This window comes from Lepidochelys kempii, chromosome 4, assembly GCF_965140265.1.
Source record: "Lepidochelys kempii isolate rLepKem1 chromosome 4, rLepKem1.hap2, whole genome shotgun sequence".
Lineage (NCBI taxonomy): Eukaryota > Metazoa > Chordata > Testudines > Cheloniidae > Lepidochelys > Lepidochelys kempii.
Genome location: NC_133259.1, coordinates 1,684,109 through 1,706,179, shown reverse-complemented (window position 1 = coordinate 1,706,179; position 22,071 = coordinate 1,684,109). Strand labels below are relative to the sequence as shown.

The 22,071-nt window shown below is 46.4% G+C and overlaps 1 protein-coding gene across 1 annotated transcript; it reads right to left on the bottom strand.

Annotated features, from left to right (window-relative positions):
* Positions 1-7,995: 7,995 nt before the first annotated feature.
* SPINK2 (serine peptidase inhibitor Kazal type 2) lies at positions 7,996-18,911 on the bottom strand. The gene is made up of 4 exons (XM_073340186.1): positions 18,780-18,911; positions 18,651-18,700; positions 16,003-16,112; positions 7,996-9,427 (listed from the first exon to the last, which is right to left on the bottom strand). The coding sequence occupies exons 1-4, from the start codon at positions 18,844-18,846 to the stop codon at positions 9,382-9,384; spliced, it is 273 nt and encodes a 90-aa protein (XP_073196287.1). The 5' UTR covers positions 18,847-18,911; the 3' UTR covers positions 7,996-9,381.
* Between the last annotated feature and the right edge of the window lie 3,160 nt (positions 18,912-22,071).

The following is a 22,071-nucleotide window of genomic DNA, read 5'->3' as shown; positions in this document are numbered from 1 at the left end:
TAACTCCTTCGCCTCTGTGAAAATGGGCATAAGATTTGCCTGTCTCCCAGCAGCACTGTGAGGGGTTAGTGTTTGTAAAATGTGAGGGAGATGAGCAGCAGTAAATGTCATTGAAAGTCCTATAGGAAACTGCAGGGTAACAGTTGCTATTATGTTTCTAATGCTCCGGTCACTGGCTGAATTTTGATATGCAGGGAAAGTCATAAGGCTCTAAACACTGGATTTATACACTGCATATTTATAAGGTGCCCATCACCTTGACTGGTGGGCACCTACTTCATAAAGTGACAAGAACATTCCCCATCTTACAGTTCTTTGAGTACAAATTGAATTCTCTAAGAATTTACACATCAATCCACTAATCTGTGTTCCAATTAATTAAAAATGTGTCCTTTAAGGAATTAAGCACTCTGTTTCAGGCCTTTTTTTTGTTCCAAATGATGTTAATAATGGCAAACAGACTTCAGATTCCCATACAAATTCCATACTCCAATTTTTTGAAAAACTCCATGTGAGAACAAAAATCTTTCCCTTGTATTTTAATTGGAGTCAGAGCCAGATGGCGTTCTGTATGTTTGCTCTCTGGGATGTGGCCCCTTTCAAATATCATGCCTGAGTCACATTCCATTCCCCAAAAGCCAGATTAAGATAGCAAATGTGAGTCCTACAGAGTGGGGGCTGGGAAGGGGAAAATGAAGGGGGGAAGCCCCCTTCTGATTGGCTGTCTGCCTCACCTCCTTCAGGGGCAGGACAACGGTAATGATGCTAGTTCTGGCGGGACTCAACTGAGGGTGCCAATTCAGGACAAATTGCTTAAAGCAGGGCAGTTACAGTCCAAGGCTGGGGTTTTTCCACCTCTAAGGCAAACCAAACCAGCCAAACAGAGAGGACTTTGCTTTTACCCCACGGGCCAACCACAGGTCACACAAGCAATTCCCTTAGACACTCCAGTTTCCCAGTATCACCACCAGTGCCACTCGTTATGGGGACAAATGGTTATGAAAACCAATACCCCAGTAAAAGAAAAAAGGTTCTCTAGAAGATCCCAAAGGACCAAGCCCCAGACCCAGGTCAATATACAAATCAGATCTTACCCACAAATCACGCTGTTGCCAATCCTTTAGAATCTAAAATCTAAAGGTTTATTCATAAAAGGGAAAAGACATAGATGATAACTAGAATTGGTTAAACGGAATCAATGACATACAGTAATGGCAAAGTTCTTGGTTCAGGCTTGTAGCAGTGATGGAATAAACTGCAGGTTCAAATCAAGTCTCTGGAGAACATCCCCAGCTGGGATGGGTCATTCAGTCCTTGGTTCAAAGCTTCTGTGTAGCAAAGTTCCTCCAGAGGTATGAAGCAGGATTGAAGACAAGATGGAGATGAGGCATCAGCCTTTTATAGTCTCTTGCCAGGTGGTGTTTCTTTCTTTGTTCCAAAGGCAAGCTGTCCATCACATGGCATGGAAAAACCTCAGAGTTCTGTCCATAGGCAAGTCCACAGGCATAGACATGAGAGGAGTTATTTGTCAGGTATGATAAACAAAGCAGTTCTGGTGAAAAAGATAGTCAAATCTTCGAGATAGGTGTACCAGGGGCATCAGACGAACACAAATAAATCTCCATGGAATACTTGCAAGTGCAGGACATCTAACAAATTTCTCAGATCCATGTTTCTTCTTCTCTGAAAAGTGCATATTCAGCGACAACCCCCATTTACACTCTCTGTCAGAACTAGCGGTCAGGTTCTCCACTAGAGTGTGCCAGCCTCGCGCCATTCAGATCAATGGAGCTAGGCTGAGTTTCACTAGCTGAGGATCTGGATCTAGAACTTGACCATGAAAACACTGTCTGTATTAAAAACCTTCCATTTATGGTACAAAGTCAATTATACTTAATTGAAAGGTGTCTATAGGAGTGATTCACAGATTTACATAAGAGTACCCTGTGGTGAGAATCTCAGTGTTATACTTTTTTTGTGTGGGTGGGGAAGGGAGGATGAAAATATTTTGGCCCTTTGATCAGCAGGCTTCTTGTGGGAAGACTGAACATCATTTTATATTCATAACAGTGTAAGTGTTGGTAGCCCCCCATAAAGTCTGGCACAGGGCGATTTATATTATTCCTTTATGCAGTTAAGCAACAACCTTGGTATAGGACACTTCTGGGGACCTGGTTCATTAGGAGGTGTGTGTGCCTAAGAGAACAAAAAATTTAGACAATACTATGAGTGTTCAGTTTACAGTTATCTTTATAGTTTCGCCAGTGACTGCCTGTCATAGTAAACTCCATTCTGAAGGCATTAAATTGCCTTTGTGAGCTAAGAGGGAACTGTAGAGAGTCTAAAACATTTCAACACAAGGCAGCTAATCTACAACAGGAGCTCTCAGCCTTTCCAGATGACTGTGCCCCTTTCAGCAGTCTGAGCTGTCTGCCCCAAGTGTCACCTCACTAAAAACTACTTGCTTACAAAATCAGACATACAAATACAGACATGTCACAGCCCATTGTTACTGACAAATTGCTGACTTTTCATTTTTACTGTATAATTCTAAAATAAATCACTTGGAATATAAATATTGTGCAGACAAACAAACAATCCCCCCTCCCAACCCCAATTCATAGAGGTCATGCAGGGCATCAATTATTAAAGTGACTATCTAGATAAATAAGTGAGAAATGGCCTTTGAGTATTGGGACTAATATATACTAAACTGCAAAAGTAATTTGTGTGACCAGACATCCTCATATTTTTCCAAGCATTTCTGTCAGAGAACGTCATTTTTTCCATTAATGCAATAGCAGAGAGCTCACTAAGCCAGCCTGTGCATGAGGGAGGAATTGCAGATTTCCAATTTCTCAGAATAACTCTTCTGGCTACTAAAATTAGTTACTGCAAGTTCCATTTCTTAATGTTAACACTGACTCATCCAGCACCCTAAAACACACAAGCTTGGAGAAGGAAAGACAGAGACCACTGACTATGAATGCAGAACACATGCATGTTTGACAGGTATAGAGATTACTGAGGTGCAGAAGGTTGGCATGTAGCTATTTGCATCTCAGACACTCACAGTATGTCGCCAATCTTGCCTTAAACAAACGTTCTGGAGTCCAGTAGCACCTGGTTAATGTCTTGTTCTGGAAGACTCGCAAGGAGAAAGCAGTTGAAGGATCTTTCACAGGAAGCCAGATTCCTCCCAAGTTTCTGTTTTGACAGTAAGGCAAGTTCTTTTTTCCATTTTGCTTTGCGACAGACTGAGGGGGTAATGCAAAGCATTAAGCCACTGAGAAATAATTCCTGCGAAGTGACTTTTGTTCCCATATTTCTTATTGCATGAATCCTTGAGCACAGCAGCTGAAAGAAGGAACCGTGAGACAGTGGCAGCTGATATTTGTCACACATGTAATTGATGGAGCCCAGTCTATCATCTTGTATTACATCTTTAATTTTTGTGAATTCTTTCTCTATCCAAATTGTCCTTGGCCTTGATCCTGATCCTGAGGTTATCTCAAAGTGGTACGAGAAGATAATTAGTAAGATCGGATGCTGTAACCATTGTATCGCGTTGCAGGATGCCCCACATAGATGCAAAGACTGGATTTTTCCTTAAGGTGTGGGTAGCCTCTTAAGGTATATAACAGAAGAGAGGGAACCAAATGGCACAGCTAAGCTTTTTTCCATCTCAAACCAGGCCAGAATGTATGCAGAACTACTGGATGGGAACCACCTTACAGGGCGGCACATTTGGAATGCTAGATAACAGGTACAAATCTGGCAACCCCATGCCTCCAGTTGCCCAAGATTTTTAAGGATCTTGTATGACAAGCAAGGCTGTTTTTATCCCATATAAATTGCATACTAAGCCTATTGATTTCAGCAAAGAGGAGGGGAGAGGCCTTGAAAGGCAATAGGCTAATGATGTGAGTCGTTTTTGGGAAGATATTCATGTTGGCTACTTCTATTCTCCCCAGTAAATAGAAGGAGGAGATGCCACGTCTCTACATCCTTGAAAATTTCTTTTAATAGATAGTCCATATTTATAGAAACAATTTTGGGAAGACTAGGACAAATTTTAACACCTACATAAGTTATTTCCTTGCATATTTGAAATGGAAAAATGCTGAAACTGGTCCTTTGGATATATCCATTGCTTGTGATTTGTTCAAGTTACTGCGAAAACCAGAGATCTTTCCAAAAATACCAGCTACATTCAATAATGGTGGGAGTGATGAGGACAGAGTCTTCCACAGACACCCTCCCCACAAGTTTTTCCAAATAGAACTACAGTGTTATACAGCAGAAAGGGGCCTTCAATCTACCACAGACATTCAACTTCTGGCACCAACAGATCACTGGCTCTAATTGTTCGGGAACTTCTCTACCTTGCTGCGTAATGGGGTCTCTTTGAGCTGGATGGATCCCACACTAGGAGCACATGCACCCCAGGCACGGGAGATCACAGTCTTTGAACAGCAGGGTGTGCTGGGCTGTGCCTGCACTGGGCATGTTCTTGTGCCCCTCCACAGGAATAAAGGGATCCCTCAGTTCCCTCATTCATTCAGAAGCCTAGATAAAGGGGACTCCATAAAGGCCAGGCTATAGGGTAGGTTGTGGGATCCACTCCGAGAACCACGGTTACTCTAAGGTAAGTAACCTTTCTTCAAGTCCATGGCTCCCACAGCTGTATGCATGCGATGCACAGTGGGTACCATTGGCAGGGGCAGAGCTGTCCCCATGGCAGCTACCAGGAGCTGCAGCACTCAACGTCCACTACCTGCTCAGGTCTGGCCCCTCCGCCCCTCCCCAATTCTGACAGAGGGGTCATGGGCCCAAACCTGAGCAGCACTGCAACCCCTATGCACCAGATCACAATGCTGCTCACTCAGTCCTGGCCCTGCTGCCCCCACATCATGACGGAAGGACCCGGGGCCAAACCTGAGCGGGCAGGGAGGTAGCCCGGGCTGCTTCTCCTCGCCCCTGCCATGGGGCTGGATCCTGCACAAGGGCTCACCTGCGGGTCTGGATGGCGTTTCTGCACTTCCAGCAGCCTGTGTCCCCTCCACTCTGCCAAAAGGATTTGCTGAATGTCAGCCCCAAGACCTGCTGCAAGGATGAGGTGCTGCGGTGAGGGTCTGAGTGAGGGACCCGGCTGGGAGAGGGGCAGTGGGGCGCCCTGAAGGGCGAGCAGAGGCAGACATGACAGGCTCTGCCTAGGGCCCAGTGATGGGTCTCAGTGTGTGATTCTGTTTTGTTTCCTTGCTCTGGACAGGATTTTGTTGGAGAAGAAACTTTGGGCTGGAACCCGGAGGCACCATGCATTGTGAGTACCAGGTGAAAAATTTCTGGGGGTGTCCCTGTTCAATTCTGCAGCTGTGTGGTGCCAACTCTAGGAGACTGACAAGCAGAGCCCGTCTGGGACGTGGGATTGAGAAGTCCCTCCTGACTGTCACTAACTAAACGATTGTAATGCTGACCTACCAAGCTTGGCACCCTAGCCCTATTCTCCAGAGTATCTACCTCTCCCCACAGCTTAGTGTCATCTGCGAACTTGCTAAGGGTGCAATCCATCCCATCATCCAGATCATTAATGAAGATGTTGAACAAAACTGGTCCCAGGACCGACCCCTGGGGCACTCTGCTTGATACCAGCTGCCAACTAGACATCGAGCCGTTGATCACATCCTGTTGAACCTGACAATCTAGCCAGCTTTCCATCCACCTTATAGTCCATTCATCCAATCCATACTTTTTTAACTTGTTGGCAAGAATAGGGGAGACCCTATCAAAAGCTTTGCTAAAGTCAAGATATATCACATCCACCGCTTTCCCCATATCCACAGAGCCAGTTATCTCATCATAGAAAGTTGGTCAGGCATGACTTGCCCTTGGTGAATCCATGTTGACTGTTCCTGATCACCTTCCTCTCCTCCAAGTGCTTCAAAATGGATTTCTTGAGGACACGCTCCATGATTTTGCCAGGGACTGAAGCGAGGCTGACCGGTCTGTAGTTCCCTGGGTTCTTTTGCTTTCCTTTTTTAAATATGGGCACTATATTTGCCTTTTACCAATCATCCGGGACCTCCCCTAATCACTATGAATTTTCAAAGATAATGGCCAATAGCTCTGCAATCACATCAGCCAATTCTCGCAGCATCCTCGGATGCATTAGATCTGGACCCATGGACTTGTGCATGTCCAGCTTTTCTAAATAGTCCTTAACCTCTTCTTTCACCACTGAGAGCTGCTCACCTCCTCCCCATACTGTGTTGCCCAGTGCAGCAGTCTGGGAGCTGACCTTGTCTTTGAAAACCGAGGCAAAAAAAGCATTGAGTACTTCAGCTTTTTCCACATCATCTGGCACTATGTTGCCTCCCACATTCAGTAATGGTCCCACACTTTCCCTGACCACCTTCTTGCAAAACTGCGTCATGTGAAGGGCAGGTGGCAGTGAGGTGCCTCAAATTTGGAGGAGCGGAAGAGAGTAGATCTGCCTTGGAAGCTGATGCTTCCTCTTGAGGGTCTGAAGTTCACCTCACACTGTTTGAGGCAATATAGCTTCAAATGGGTGTCCCTGGAGTTGTTCTTACTCAAAACCACCGACACATGGCTCTTATCAAGACAAGACAGACAGAAGCTGTGGCTGTAAAGGGGTGGAATTAAACTGGCATAGGACAGAGGTTTAAGCCAGAGGGCTTCAACTCTGTCATGGGTTTAGTAGACTCACTGTTGGTACCCCACCCCAACTGCTGGCATAGCCATTCTTTCCTCTGTAGCACCCCCGCCGCTGGTCACTCTCATCCTGTGATGATCCACTTCATCTCAGGACTTGGCCCTCTGGCCAGGTCACATTTTAGTCCCAGCTCATCCATGGTAATAAATGTACAAAAGTTTTCCGAGACCTGAAGAGTAAGCTCAAAAGCTTGCCTCTCTCACCAACTGCAGTTGGTCCAATAAGAGATATTAGAGAGACCAGGTTGGAGATGTAAAAGTACAAGAGTCAAAAAAATGCCCGGATGAAAAAGATCCTCTGACCCCTCTTGGACTATTCCTCATCCTCCCCATAAGATTTAGTCCTCTGCCCTGCTCTGGGCTCCATAATTCTTACACTGGGCTTCTATGCCCCTTTCTCAGTGCTGGTAGGAGAATCCAGGCACACCTCTGCTCCAAGTTCTGGACTAGGGACCCCATATGAAATAGCTATGTCTGCTCCTTCATACATATTGCTGTTTCCCTGTGCTGCTTCTTATCTCCAAGCCCCTTGTTCTGCTTCGCTACAGTCTGAGCATAACACAGCCTCTGCTCTGGGTCCCAAGCCTTGGGCTTCTCCCTAGGTCCTCACAGCTCCATTCTCTGTTGGAATGCTGGCCCTTCACCATGGCTTCTTTCCAGGGCCCATCACAGGGATTGATTCTGTCCCTGTGACCTCCTTCTGTCTGCCTTCCCCAGGCTCTTCCCAGAGAGGGAACTCCCTACCTCCTCTCTCCTGCATATTCCCTATAGCGTCCACATCCTTATTTTATGAAAGTGACCCAGCTCCTCTCCAGTTGGGTCTAACAACAAATCAAGCCTGACACACTAGGTGCAGTCAGGTGAGCTAACTCAGCTCTCAGACACGTAACTCTTTATTCACCTATATGGAGCAAACACCCCAGCAAGGAGGATAGAGGTGCTAAGGGACAAATTTAGTTTAGATTGTTCGGTTTTCTTGGTATGACCAGAACAATAAAAGAGGCTAATATTTTGAGGGGAATTACCCCTAACTAATACTCTAGAAGTAGATTTGGTTAAGGGTAATGCAAGGACTCCACTTGTTCTGTTTAGCTGCCATCAGTGGTAAGAGGGAACGAAGGGATGGTTGCAGCTGCTCTGTTCTTTGTGCTTTTGGGTGGTGTGGGTGGAACCAGAACATTCAGGACACTGCTATTCAAAAGCTTCTGAGCTTGGATACATGGGGCACAGGTCAACTTAGAGTGGAAGCCACACTGACACATATTCGAAGAACTTATTTTTATTGGTCTGAATTTTTGTTCCTTATTCATTAACAAGGTTCCCACTTCTGGGGTATGAAACTATTTAATAATCATCCTATAACACTAATGTTACAGTTTAACAGTAGAAATCTTGGTAAGACAACATCTAACTAAAAAAACCAAAAACACTTTTAATCCTTCTATGCAACCAAGTAACATTCTGAAACAGCTAACTTACTAGTTTATGCCTAGACTCTGCATTGGAATTGGCTATCATCTTCCTGAGCCCAGGAAGAGTCTCATTAAAGTGAATGGACACCCCAATGATGCTCTATGCTAGCAGTTCCTGATACAGCATCAGGGGCTTAGACTGTAATATGTTCCCCTCTGGGGCTAAAGTTATATATTTTAACATCAGTATCATAAGACATCACTAAGGTGGAAATGCATTAAGCTGAAGTTCTTATTTGATAATAGTGAGAATTGAATGTGGGGAATGTTAAGTTGGCACTTTGCTTTTGCTACTGACTAATGCAGAAATAAGATATTTTATTCAAAGTAAGATGGAATCATACATCAAAGTGAAAAGCGTGCATAAGCAGTTTGCAGTGTGTAGACTGATAAAAGCTAAAAATAGGTGTGGTATAAAACTTACTGACAATTAAAAACTGTGGCTTTCAACAACAGAATCAAATGGTTACAAAACAAGTTTAAGCATTGTGGGCAGCAGGTAAGCTGTATTCCTGCTAGGGCCCACACACCACCAAGAAGAATCTGTATTGCAAATTCAGTGTGGAAAAGTCAGTCCCCTGCCTATAGCAGCCAGCCGAGATCTCAGGGGAGGTAAAAGTTTTTTGTAACTAGAACAAGTTATCCTGGCTTTTTAATTAAAAAATAAAATAAACTTCATACCAGTGACTTTGCAGTGGTAGGGGATGATGTGGAACATACAGCACGCTTAGAAATTTGGTCTTCTAAGTAAAAATTATGCCACACCTAGGGAGGTGGCACACCACATGGATGGTGCAGCAATGGTATAGTATAACCTGCAAGATCCCCACATACCAAGCTGCCTCAGCTGCTCTATGAAGTAACCATGCCATCTCAGACAAATTCTACATAGATAATAAAATCAAATTAAATTCAGAAATCTTCAATAGTGTAGTATCTTCCAAAGAAAAAGGAAATATAGACTATGAGAATAAAAATGAATCTTACAGGTACATTCATAAACATGACTTCTATTTTAATAAAATAATGGTATTATGTCTATTCAAAAGTGGTATAAGAGCAAAATAGGCATTTTATTTAATCAGACTAAACTACACAGACAGCAAATTTAAGGCACGGTTTCCTCTTCAATCTGGCTTTCCTCTGTTCCATGTTCTTCAAGTTTAATACTACCGTATTAGCAGTATCCCTTCCAGCGAATTTTGACATCCCTCCTATTTTCCCTGTAACCAGAACAAAAAAAAAGAAAAAAAAAACATTAGAAGATAGATTCTAATAGAGTGGCAAACAAAACACACACTTTCCACAGTGGAATTGTATTCAGCTTCTTTCTACATCTTACAAGTAGAATCACATTCAGTGATGTTTTCAGCAAATCTTACTGCAAAACTACAATATAAAGTTTTATACATCATGCTTAAATGACTTATTAGAGAACGCCTTACTTTTGAATCTGTCATCCATGCACGACTTGGTAACAGTTTATAAACCTGAGGAGTTTTAACTTGTGATAGAGAAAGCTTAAAATGAATGCCAAAATGTCAATAATCCAAGAATATTATCTTGTAGGACAGGCTCACACTCCCTGCAAAGTATCAGAGGGATAGCTGTGTTAGTCTGTATCCACAAAAACAGAAAGGAGTCCAGTGGCACCTTAAAAACCTAACATTTATTTGGGCAGGTTTCAGAGTAGCAGCCGTGTTAGTCTGTATTTGCAAAAAGAAAAGGAGTACTTGTGGCACCTTAGAGACTAACCAACTTATTTGAGCATAAGCTTTCATGACCTACAGCATCTGATGAAGTGAGCTGTAGCTCACGAAAGCTTATGCTTAAATAAATTGGTTAGTCTCTAAAGTGCCACAAGTACTCCATTTATTTGGGCATAAGCTTTCATGGGTAAAAAACCCACTTCTTCAGATGCATGGAGTGAAAAGAGCCAAATTTAAACCTTACAAAACTGCCTGGCCTCGTCCAAAAAACCACTGGAGAATGGTGGTGGAGGGGGTACATCTTCTGAACAGTGCATTCCCATTTTAGGTGATCATTTCTCCCCCTCCCCTGCCTCTTTTACACTTGTATCCCTCTTCAGCATTTTGAAGGGAGCAAACCAGGGAATGCAAAGTTAAGATCTAACAGAGTTTTGTTTTGGGGTATGATATTAAATTTGCTTTGTTTACAAATCAAGTTTTTCTGACTGCACTGAAAATGAGAGGAATTAGAAGCTGGACTTTTTTTCCCACCTCTTAAAGTGATGAGGTTTTACAATTGGAACTGGCAATTGTGTCGAAAAAGCAGAGCAGACACTAGCTTCCATTTTGACAAGAGTAAAAACTTGTTTTAGTTAGTAAACAGGTGTATGTGAGATACAAGGAATAAGGTGTTTCTGTATAGTAACTTTCCTGACCATAACCACACTTTAGTACAATGTTGATTATAGTTTTTACAAATAATTTGTTCAACTATTCATATTGGTTAAAAAATACAAAGATCCATAGTGAATACAAGATGGAGTTTCTATTATGGCCTCTCTACCACAACAGAATCAAGCCATCTGTAGAACATCGAGATTTATTTTACTCATCATAGCAGTCAAATGGAAGATGCTCATCCTTACTTTTGAGGAATTCATGTTACAAATGGCTGAATCAGAAATCTTTTTATCTGAAAGTAACAGAGCCACTTACTGAGTTGAAATGATGATCAACTTTTCTAACATTAGTATCTGTTTATGAATACTATAAACAAAAAATTCCAACCAAAGACACAGGGCCTTCTTCTAAGTTACATTAAGGTCACTTTAGACATCTCTGGCTGTTTAAAAGAAAGCCTTATTGCAGCACCACACCAATGTAAAGGGGCTTTAGTGCAAATGAGAATAAGATCCCTAGAGTTTAGAAGATGAAAGATTAGCCACTGCCATCATACAACTCTCATCCGAACACCCATTTAAGAATAAACCAGGCCCAAACTTGCTCAGCTTTAAAAAAAAGCACAAACCTGGATTTTATGGTTAAAAGAGAGCACCGAGTGTAAAGGGATCTGGGATGTATCCCTGGTTCTGTTACGAACTTCCTGTAAAATCTTGGGCTTGCCATGCAATCTCCATGCGTCAATTTCCCATTCTGTCAACTCTCTTACAAGGGTATTTGCAGCTTAAAAGTATTGTTTGCAAAGCTTTTGTAGATCTTCTGATAGATGATACAACAGAACTGCAAAGCAGCCATTCATTGCAGTCAGAATACTATCTCTAGTTGCAACTTACTAACTCCTATTTCTTATTCAAATAGGATGTACTTACCTATCTGCGAACTCATTTCAGCCACTTAAGATATACCAGTCACTGTAAACATCTTACAAATTGCTATACAGACATTAAGTTAAATTAAGCAAAGTTGAGGGTGGCAGGTAACTAGTGCAGGAGAAAGCACAATAAGCAGAGCTCACATGGATGAAAGTCAAGCAACAAACATGTCAGAGAGTATACAAGCTTCCTGTATGAAAGTAAGAGCTCTTCCCACTGTTCTCCTTCCTGAGAAACTTGGAAGATTTGGACACTGCACTCTTCTGAAATTAAGTGACTACTGCATATATCCATAACTCTTTTTTCAAAGCTAAACAAGGGAAGTATGAATAAACATACTGATGAATAAGGATTTCAAAGTCAAAAGTTTTAAAACAAAGTCATTCAAACGATCAGTGTGCTACAAAGCAGCCAAGTAAGCAAACTGCCAAATGGGTTGTAATGAAACTTAAAAAAAAAAAAATCCACTTTCAAGCTGATACCCATGAATCTTCAATCCAAAAGACATTTTTGAGCATTTCATAAGCCATCAAATATGAGGGTTTAAGGTACCATTTCATTTATATGAAGTGTCAATCCCATAATGCACACACAAAACCATATAAAAATTACACATGAGCAGTATACATCACTAGACATCATAAATTACTTCTTAATAGACGCAGGGAAAGTAATCAGGACTTCGCTTAGAAACTTCTTTTGGATTTCTCTGTACCCTTACAAGATAGGGTGCTGTGCAGCGACCTATTTACGAATCTCAATTTCATCTATTTAGAACTACGTTGGAACTAAGTGGCAAACAGGAGAAAATTTTCGTTAAGTATTAAAGTTGAGACAACATGCAGACAATACAGAAGGGAAACAAATTTCCTTTAAGATATTCACTATATAAGTACTGGTATCAGGCTAGATTTGATTTAAATCACTAATCATTGGGAGGGTTTTTTTGTTTTTTTTTTTAAATCATGGATTTTTATCCACCCTGACTGATATTGATAGTATGTCTTGAGTAGACATATTAGAGCTAGCTTTAATCTAACTCGCTCAGGTCCCAGACCAGTGAAGCTGTGTCAGCACTCACTTCAGCATGGGATAGGCCTGCAAGTAGTTATCCAGTGTTCCAGGTGGCCTTGTAGAGTCCATGCTGAAGTATGCCCTGCTGCAGCTTCACTGTTTTGGGACCAAAGCTAACTACTCGAGCAGCAATCACATTGTGACTTCAGTATAGATGGTATGAAGTGGGACAAAATTGGTGAGGTTACAGGGACAAACCATCCCGATGAGTCGAAAGAATAGTAAATATGGCAGGCGACCAGCTTGGCCTAACGGTGAAATCCTAGCGGATCTTAAACATAAAAAAGAAGCTTACAAGAAGTGGAAGATTGGACATATGACCAGGGAAGAGTATAAAAATATTGCTTGGGCATCTAGGAATGAAATCAGGAGGGCCAAATCGCACCTGGAGCTGCAGCTAGCAAGAGATGTCAAGAGTAACAAGAAGGGTTTCTTCAGGTATATTGGCAACAAGAAGAAAGCTAAGGAAAGTGTGGGCCCCTTAATGAATGAGGGAGGCAACCTAGTGACAGAGGATGTGGAAAAAGCTAATGTACTCAATGCTTTTTTTGCCTCTGTCTTCACTAACAAGGTCAGCTCCCAGACTGCTGCGCTGGGCATCACAACATGGGGAGTAGATGGCCAGCCCTCTGTGGAGAAAGAAGTGGTTAGGGACTATTTAGAGAAGCTGGACGTGCACAAGTCCATGGGGCCGGACGAGTTGCATCCGAGAGTGCTAAAGGAATTGGCGGCTGTGATTGCAGAGCCATTGGCCATTATCTTTGAAAACTCGTGGCGAACGGGGGAAGTCCCAGATGACTGGAAAAAGGCTAATGTAGTGCCAATCTTTAAAAAAGGGAAGAAGGAGGATCCTGGGAACTACAGGCCAGTCAGCCTCACCTCAGTCCCCGGAAAAATCATGGAGCAGATCCTCAAAGAATCAATCCTGAAGCACTTACATGAGAGGAAAGTGATCAGGAACAGTCAGCATGGATTCACCAAGGGAAGGTCATGCCTGACTAATCTAATCACCTTCTATGATGAGATTACTGGTTCTGTGGATGAAGGGAAAGCAGTGGATGTATTGTTTCTTGACTTTAGCAAAGCTTTTGACATGGTCTCCCACCGTATTCTTGTCAGCAAGTTAAAGAAGTATGGGCTGGATGAATGCACTATAAGGTGGGTAGAAAGTTGGCTAGATTGTCGGGCTCAACGAGTAGTGATCAATGGCTCCATGTCTAGTTGGCAGCCGGTCTCAAGTGGAGTGCCCCAGGGGTCGGTCCTGGGGCCGGTTTTGTTCAATATCTTCATAAATGATCTGGAGGATGGTGTGGATTGCACTCTCAGCAAATTTGCGGATGACACTAAACTAGGAGGCGTGGTAGATACGCTGGAGGGCAGGGATAGGATACAGAGGGACCTAGACAAATTGGAGGATTGGGCCAAAAGAAATCTGATGAGGTTCAATAAGGATAAGTGCAGGGTCCTGCACTTAGGACGGAAGAAGCCAATGCACAGCTACAGGCTAGGGACCGAATGGCTAGGCAGCAGTTCTGCGGAAAAGGACCTAGGGGTGACAGTGGACGAGAAGCTGGATATGAGTCAGCAGTGTGCCCTTGTTGCCAAGAAGGCCAATAGCATTTTGGGATGTATAAGAAGGGGCATAGCTAGCAGAGCAAGGGACGTGATCGTCCCCCTCTATTCGACATTGGTGAGGCCTCATCTGGAGTACTGTGTCCAGTTTTGGGCCCCACACTACAAGAAGGATGTGGATAAATTGGAGAGAGTCCAGCGAAGGGCAACAAAAATGATTAGGGGTCTGGAACACATGACTTATGAGGAGAGGCTGAGGGAACTGGGATTGTTGAGTCTGCAGAAGAGAAGAATGAGGGGGGTTTGATAGCTGCTTTCAACTACCTCAGAGGTGGTTCTAGACTATTCTCAGTGGTAGAAGAGGACAGGACAAGGAGTAATGGTCTCAAGTTGCAGTGGGGGAGGTTTAGGTTGGATATTAGGAAAAACTTTTTCACTAGGAGGGTGGTGAAACACTGGAATGCGTTACCTAGGGAGGTGGTTCTAACTCTCCTTAGAAGTTTTTAAGGTCAGGCTTGACAAAGCCCTGGCTGGGATGATTTAATTGGGGATTGGTCCTGCTTTGAGCAGGGGGTTGGACTATATGACCTCCTGAGGTCCCTTCCAACCATGATATTCTATGAAAATATTTCCCCTCTCAACCATAGGCAATGCATGGGGGGGGGTATGTGGGGTCATGTCCCCCCCCCCCAAGTTTACTGCTTGGCCTACAAGGCGGGTGGGGGGGAGGAAGAGGTGCTTTGTCCTTCTTCCACTGGGCCTGCCCCTGGCACGCTCAGCCCCTGTCCCTGGCAGCCAGGCCCGTGTGGGGAGCAGAAGGGGTGGGACCAGCTGCTTTCCATGTGGGCTGCTCTGGGTCGCTGCTCTGTGCAGAGCAGCAGCTGCCTGCAAGAGAGCCTGGCTGACGTGGTGGCCTGCCTGGCCCCCTCTGCTCCCTGCCCAGGCCTGGCTGCTAGGGACAGGGGCTGAGTGAGCCAGAAGCGTGCCAGGGGGGTGGGGAGGGGAGAGGGGCTCTCTCTCAGGCAGCCACCATGCTGCACAGAGTCAGTGACCCAGGCTACCTTCAGCTGCTGTGAGAAGTGGCTCCCTCCCACTCCCCACCCAGGCCTGGCTGCCAGGAAGAGCAGCTGAACATGCTGGGGGAAGGGGGGTGGGGGGAAGAGAGGCGCAACAGAAGAAGGAAAAAGCTCCCCCTGCAGGTAATTCTGGTGGGGTGGGGAGAGCACAGGAGCTCCAGGCTGGGCTCAGGGCGAGGATGACACCGGGCACAGGAGACATGTGGGGCAGTCACATCTTCCCCTTTAGACTGTGCCCTTCCAGTATCATCTATGCCCTCAACTTTCGTCACTCAGCCACTTTCCCTGCATAAGAAACTATGAACAGTTTAAGTCTAGAGCCCCCAAAAAAAAATTATAGTAAAAGCATCTCTGAGGCTGGGATAGCTTCATCCCACTCCCTCTTGGGGGATACCTTTCATGTTCTATAGGTCCCTGATTCTATGATAAGCTGGTAGGGTGTTGGGTCTTATCAAGCAGCGAGCAGGAGTTATGTAACACAACAGAATAAAATTCCCACAAGCCACTAGTTTTGCAGGATACATAAGTGAGCGTGCAGCATCTGTGGCTAACAGAATCCAAACTATATCATTTGCATGTGACACCATAAAAAGTATGCTATAGGAGATCAATATTTGAGGAAATACTCCTACACATACAGTTTAAGAAGTGTGAGAGAGCTGAAGTCTGTTTCAGTAACGCAGCCTGGAAAATGAAAAAGAGTCACTACTTTATGTGCAAAGTTTGTTATATTTCAGACAAAAAAAGATAGGATGTGTCCAAGTTACACAATTACCTGTTTGAAAGGCAAAGTGCACACTCATTTGGATAAGTGTGCCCATCAGTCCCACAAACTGGGTTAAAGTTCTTTGGACATCCAGGCAAACCATACAAGTAGCATTTTGGCTAGAGAGGAAACAAACTTATGAAACAGTCTAGGATAAGCAACTCCAAAACAGCATTTTGGAAACCTTTAAGCAATTTAATTGATTTTTTTTTTTTTGGATTAAGCAATTTAACAAATCCTGCCATCTTCCAATGGCATACCAATGTACTTATATACAAAATTAAAATCAACATTTCATAAAAATTTGTGGAGGGGTTGTGAGATATTGCATCACTTTCCTAGTTATGTGGAAATGTATCACTTCAGGCTTCACATACTAACTGCTCCCTACCATTACTTAGCTAAATACTTATCTTGCTTAACAGTCAAGGGGACCTTAATCAACATTGCTAAAAAAAGGAGTGTTTTTTAACCTTGGGATAACTAATGCACAGCAGCTCTCCCAAAATAGAAGTACAGTGGAGACAAAAGGTTTTAGTTTTTGCACGAAATAAACTCAGAAGTCAACCCAAGTTGGGTGTGTAAGGCTGGCCTCCACAAATTTACCTCCTGGTAAAACTGAAGTGCTTTGTCTTCACTGTTGTTTTTACCTCAGGATCATTCATGCACTTCAGTTACCCTGAAAGATTAAAAAAGCCACCACAGCATTTTTAGCAGTGAAGACATAGAATCATAGAATATCAGGGTTGGAAGGGACCCCTGAAGGTCATCTAGTCCAACCCCCTGCTCGAAGCAGGACCAATTCCCAGTTAAATCATCCCAGCCAGGGCTTTGTCAAACCTGACCTTAAAAACCTCTCAGGAAGGAGATTCTACCACCTCCCTAGGTAACGCATTCCAGTGTTTCACCACCCTCTTAGTGAAAACGTTTTTCCTAATATCCAACCTAAACCTCCCCGACTGCAACTTGAGACCATTACTCCTCGTTCTGTCATCTGCTACCATTGAGAACAGTCTAGAGCCATCCTCTTTGGAACCCCCTTTCAGGTAGTTGAAAGCAGCTATCAAATCCCCCCTCATTCTTCTCTTCTGCAGACTAAACAATCCCAGTTCCCTCAGCCTCTCCTCATAACTCATGTGTTCCAGACCCCTAATCATTTTTGTTGCCCTTCGCTGGACTCTCTCCAATTTATCCACATCCTTCTTGTAGTGTGGGGCCCAAAACTGGACACAGTACTCCAGATGAGGCCTCACCAATGTCGAATAGAGGGGAACGATCACGTCCCTCAATCTGCTCGCTATGCCCCTACTTATACATCCCAAAATGCCATTGGCCATCTTGGCAACAAGGGCACACTGCTGACTCATATCCAGCTTCTCTTCCACTGTTACCCCTAGGTCCTTTTCTGCAGAACTGCTGCCTAGCCATTCGGCCCCTAGTCTGTAGCTGTGCATTGGGTTCTTCCATCCTAAGTGCAGGACCCTGCACTTATCCTTATTGAACCTCATCAGATTTCTTTTGGCCCAATCCTCCAATTTGTCTAGGTCCCTCTGTATCCTATCCCTGCCCTCCAGCGTATCTACCACTCCTCCCAGTTTAGTATCATCCGCAAATTTGCTTAGAGTGCAATCCACACCGTCCTCCAGATCATTTATGAAGATATTGAACATGGTCACTTAACAAATCAACAGCGTACTGTAAGATGGAATCCATTCAAAATCACATTCGCATAACATTTTAGGGCCAGAATAGGAGGTTTTATAATGAGAATAAGCTATCTGGAGCTAGTTATCTTGCTATAAAATCCTACCCTTAAATTGTTAGTCAACACAGCTATGTTGGTCAGGGAGGTGAGAAAGCCACATGCTAAATATCCCATGCTGACCTAACCCCGGCTGTGGGCATAGCTAGGGCAGCGGAAGGAGGTTTCCAGCAGCCTAGCGGCTGTGGCCCAGGGAGATGGTGTTCCTACACCAAGGGGAAACCCCCCCGCAGGCGCAGGCCCTGTCCGCATTTCAGGTTAGGCTGGCATGGCTACCACGCAGTAACTAGTGTAGACGTATCCCTAGCTGAAGCCTCAACTACCCCGCTGTAAAATCTTTATCCCGACGCAGCTAGCGGGGGTCAAGCTCAGGTGGGAGGAGGGGGACGCGGAGCACTGACTACAGCGAAGGAAGCAGCTACCGGCCTGGTCTCCGCCGGGGCTACAACGCGCGGCGGCGGCTGAGGGACCTCGGGGAGCCAGACAAGCCCCGGCAGCCGGGGCGCAGGGCAGCCTCGACGGAAGCGCCGCCGTACAGAGCCCGCAAGGCGGCGAGAGCCCCAGCCAGCCCGGCCAGCTGGCGGCCCGCTCCCCGCCGAGGCGGGCCGGGCCGGACCAGGGGCTGCCCGCGCCCTACCGCGGGCAGGGCACCCCGGCGCTCAGGGCCCGGCTCCCCAGCGCGGGCTCCCTGGGACGGAAAGGGGGGGGCGCACCCGGGGCTTGCCCTGTGCCGGGGGGATGGGCACGGGCCCCTGCCCGCAGGCACCCGCCGGGGGATGGTGCCAGGGCGGGGCGCTGGGAGGCGGGCAGGATGCTGCGGGACGCAGCGGCAGTGCGGGGCACTGGGGACCCGGGGGTGTTGGGCGGTGCCGCGGGCTGCCCCGGCCCCACTCACCCAGGCGGCGGCGGCGGCGGCAGCCCGCGCGGGCGGCGGCAGGAGAAGCCCTGTGAGGAAAGAGGAGCGCAGTGTTACCACGGCAACGGCAACCGCCCCCGCCCCCGCCCCCGCCTGGCCGGCCGGTACCTGCCAGCGCCCCGCACAGCAGCAGCAGCAGAGCGGTCGCGCGCACGACGCCACAGCGCACCCCCATCTCCGCACCCAGCGGCCGGCGGCGCGGGCCGCCCGCTTATAGGGCACGTGCCCGCTGGCGTCACAACCCGCCCCGCCCACCCTGCACCACCGACCACGCCCCCGGAGGCCCCCCCACGGCGCGTCTTAGCTCGCCCCGCCCACCCTGCACCACCGACCACGCCCCCGGAGACCCCCCCCACGGCGCGTCCTAGCTCGCCCCGCCCACCCTGCACCACCGACCACGCCCCCGGAGACCCCCCCCCACGGCGCGTCCTAGCTCGCCCCGCCCACCCTGTACCACCGACCACGCCCCCGGAGGCCCCCCCCCCCCACCCGGGGGATGGGGGCAGGGTCAGTGGTGCCCATGGGAGTGAGGAGAGGAGGTGGGGCTCCTGTGGGGTAGGGGGGCTGGGATACCAGTTGGGGTGGGGTGCTGGCTCCAATAGGAGTAGGGGGGGGTGGCTCCTGTGGGTGGGGGGATGGTACAAGGAGAATGGCGGGGGGGTCAGTGGCGCCGGTGGGAGCAGTCCACAGGGCAAGGAGCCAGCAGGGACCTTGCTGCCGGGCTCAGCTTTCCCCCCCGGCTGGCTTGGGTAGAGGCATCCTGGTGCACCCCCCCACAAAATTCAGTGACTCCCTTTGTGAGAGATGCCAGCTGTCCAAGTCCTTATACAGTCCCTAGCACCTCCCAGCCATCAGTGCAGCCGACCTCCTCGCACCCCACGAGGCAAGAAGGCACGGTGCCCATTTTACAGAGAGTAAGCTGAGGCACAGAGCAGATGACGTCACATGCCTAAGCTCACAACAGGGAAACTGTGGCCAAGCCAAGAACTGAACCAAGCTCTTCTGCATCCAAGTCCATACAGCATGGTCCTGCACTGCCTCTCTTCTGAGCAGCAGATGGGGGTAGTTGCTCAATGCTGTGACAAGTGTGACATTTTATTATAGGCAGGACTGCTAGCACCACTCATTATTACGGTTGCTTCCCATTATAAGACCCTGTTTTCAGTTGTATGCAACAGGGGTGGCCACATTTTCTGAGCCACATATGACAATCTTCAGAAGTTTGAGAGTTGGGGCTCAACTGCCGGGGCTTCAGCCGCACAGGAGGCGCCTGCTGGGGGTCAGGGCTTCAGCCTCATGCCTGCTGAAGCCCCAAGCTTCAGTCTTCTCTGAATGTAGTAGCAAAAGTAATCCACCAGCCCCACTACTTAGATCCATCCCATCTTGGTAGATACTTTCCAAAGCCAGTAATAATGGCTGGAGTAATTTTAAGACAACAGCCAAGGATTGAATCATAGAATATCAGGGTTGGAAGGGACCTCAGGAGGTCATTTAGTCCAACCCCCTGCTCAAAAGCAGGACCCATACTCAAATCATCCCAGCCAGGGCTTTGTCAAGCCTGACCTTAAAAACTTCTAAGGAAGGAGATTCCACCACCTCCCTAGGCAACGCATTCCAGTGTTTCACCACCCTCCTAGTGAAAAAGTTTTTCTTAATATCCAACCTAAACCTCCCCCACTGCAACTTGAGACCATTACTCCTTGTCCTGTCCTCTTCTACCACTGAGAATAGTCTAGAACCATCCTCTCTGGAACCACCTCTCAGGTAGTTGAAAGCAGCTATCAAATCCCCCCTCATTCTTCTCTTCTGCAGACTCAACAATCCCAGTTCCCTCAGCCTCTCCTCATAAGTCATGTGTTCCAGACCCCTAATCATTTTTGTTGCCCTTCGCTGGACTCTTTCCAATTTATCCACATCCTTCTTGTAGTGTGGGGCCCAAAACTGGACACAGTACTCCAGATGAGGCCTCACCAATGTCTAATAGAGGGGAACGATCACGTCCCTCGCTCTGCTCGCTATGCCCCTGCTTATACATCCCAAAATGCCATTGGCCTTCTTGGCAACAAGGGCACACTGCTGACTCATATCCAGCTTCTCGTCCACTGTCACCCCTAGGTCCTTTTCCGCAGAACTGCTGCCTAGCCATTTGGTCTCTAGCCTGTAGCTTTGCATTGGGTTCTTCCGTCCTAAGTGCAGGACCCTGCACTTATCCTTATTGAACCTCATCAGATTTCTTTTGGCCCAATCCTCCAATTTATCTAGGTCCCTCTGTATCCTATCCCTGCCCTCCAGCGTATCTACCACTCCTCCCAGTTTAGTATCATCCGCAAATTTGCTGAGAGTGCAATCCACACCATCCTCCAGATCATTTATGAAGATATTGAACAAAACCGGCCCCAGGACCGACCTCTGGGGCACTCCACTTGACACCGGCTGCCAACTAGACATGGAGCCATTGATCACTACCCGTTGAGCCCGACAATCTAGCCAACTTTCTACCCACCTTACAGTGCATTCATCCAGCCCATACTTCTTTAACTTGCTGACAAGAATACTGTGGGAGACCGTGTCAAAAGCTTTGCTAAAGTCAAGAAACAATACATCCACTGCTTTCCCTTCATCCACAGAACCAGTAATCTCATCATAGAAGGCGATTAGATTAGTCAGGTATGACCTTCCCTTGGTGAATCCATGCTGACTGTTCCTGATCACTTTCCTCTCATGTAAGTGCTTCAGGATTGATTCCTTGAGGACCTGCTCCATGATTTTTCCGGGGACTGAGGTGAGGCTGACTGGCCTGTAGTTCCCAGGATCCTCCTCCTTCCCTTTTTTAAAGATTGGCACTACATTAGCCTTTTTCCAGTCATCCGGGACTTCCCCCGTTCGCCACGAGTTTTCAAAGATAATGGCCAATGGCTCTGCAATCACAGCCGCCAATTCCTTTAGCACTCTCGGATGCAACTCGTCCGGCCCCATGGACTTGTGCACGTCCAGCTTTTCTAAATAGTCCCTAACCACCTCTTTCTTCACAGAGGGCTGGCCATCTATTCCCCATGTTGTGATGCCCAGCGCAGCAGTCTGATTGCTGATGAAAAAGCCAGCGGGTTTTCCCAGGTTGGACTAATTTGAACTTCAGTCCCAGTGTATCTTCTATATTTTCCAAGGTATTCAGTCTTTTTGGACTCTTGCTGAAAAAAGAATATAATGAAGACATTAAATTTATAGGCTTTTTAATGTCTTTTGAAGATTCTGCAGCTCGTACTAGCGCTAGTTGGAGTAGATGGCCTCTGCAGTGTATGTTGGAGAGATTAGAGTTACACTTTTCTCTGAGCAAAGCTTGTCCTCCACCATGTCTTCCAGAGAAGTTTGCAGCTCCATCAAATGCACAACCATCCATCTG

Excerpts from the sequence above, each read along its gene's own strand:
- SPINK2 (XM_073340186.1), bottom strand. The coding sequence starts at position 18,846 with ATGGGGGTGCGCTGTGGCGTCGTGCGCGCGACCGCTCTGCTGCTGCTG. Across the intron at positions 18,701-18,779 it reads GCTGTGCGGGGCGCTGGCAG|GGCTTCTCCTGCCGCCGCCC; the intron begins GTACCGGCCGGC and ends CTTTCCTCACAG. Across the intron at positions 9,428-16,002 it reads GCACTTTGCCTTTCAAACAG|GGAAAATAGGAGGGATGTCA; the intron begins GTAATTGTGTAA and ends TTCTGGTTACAG.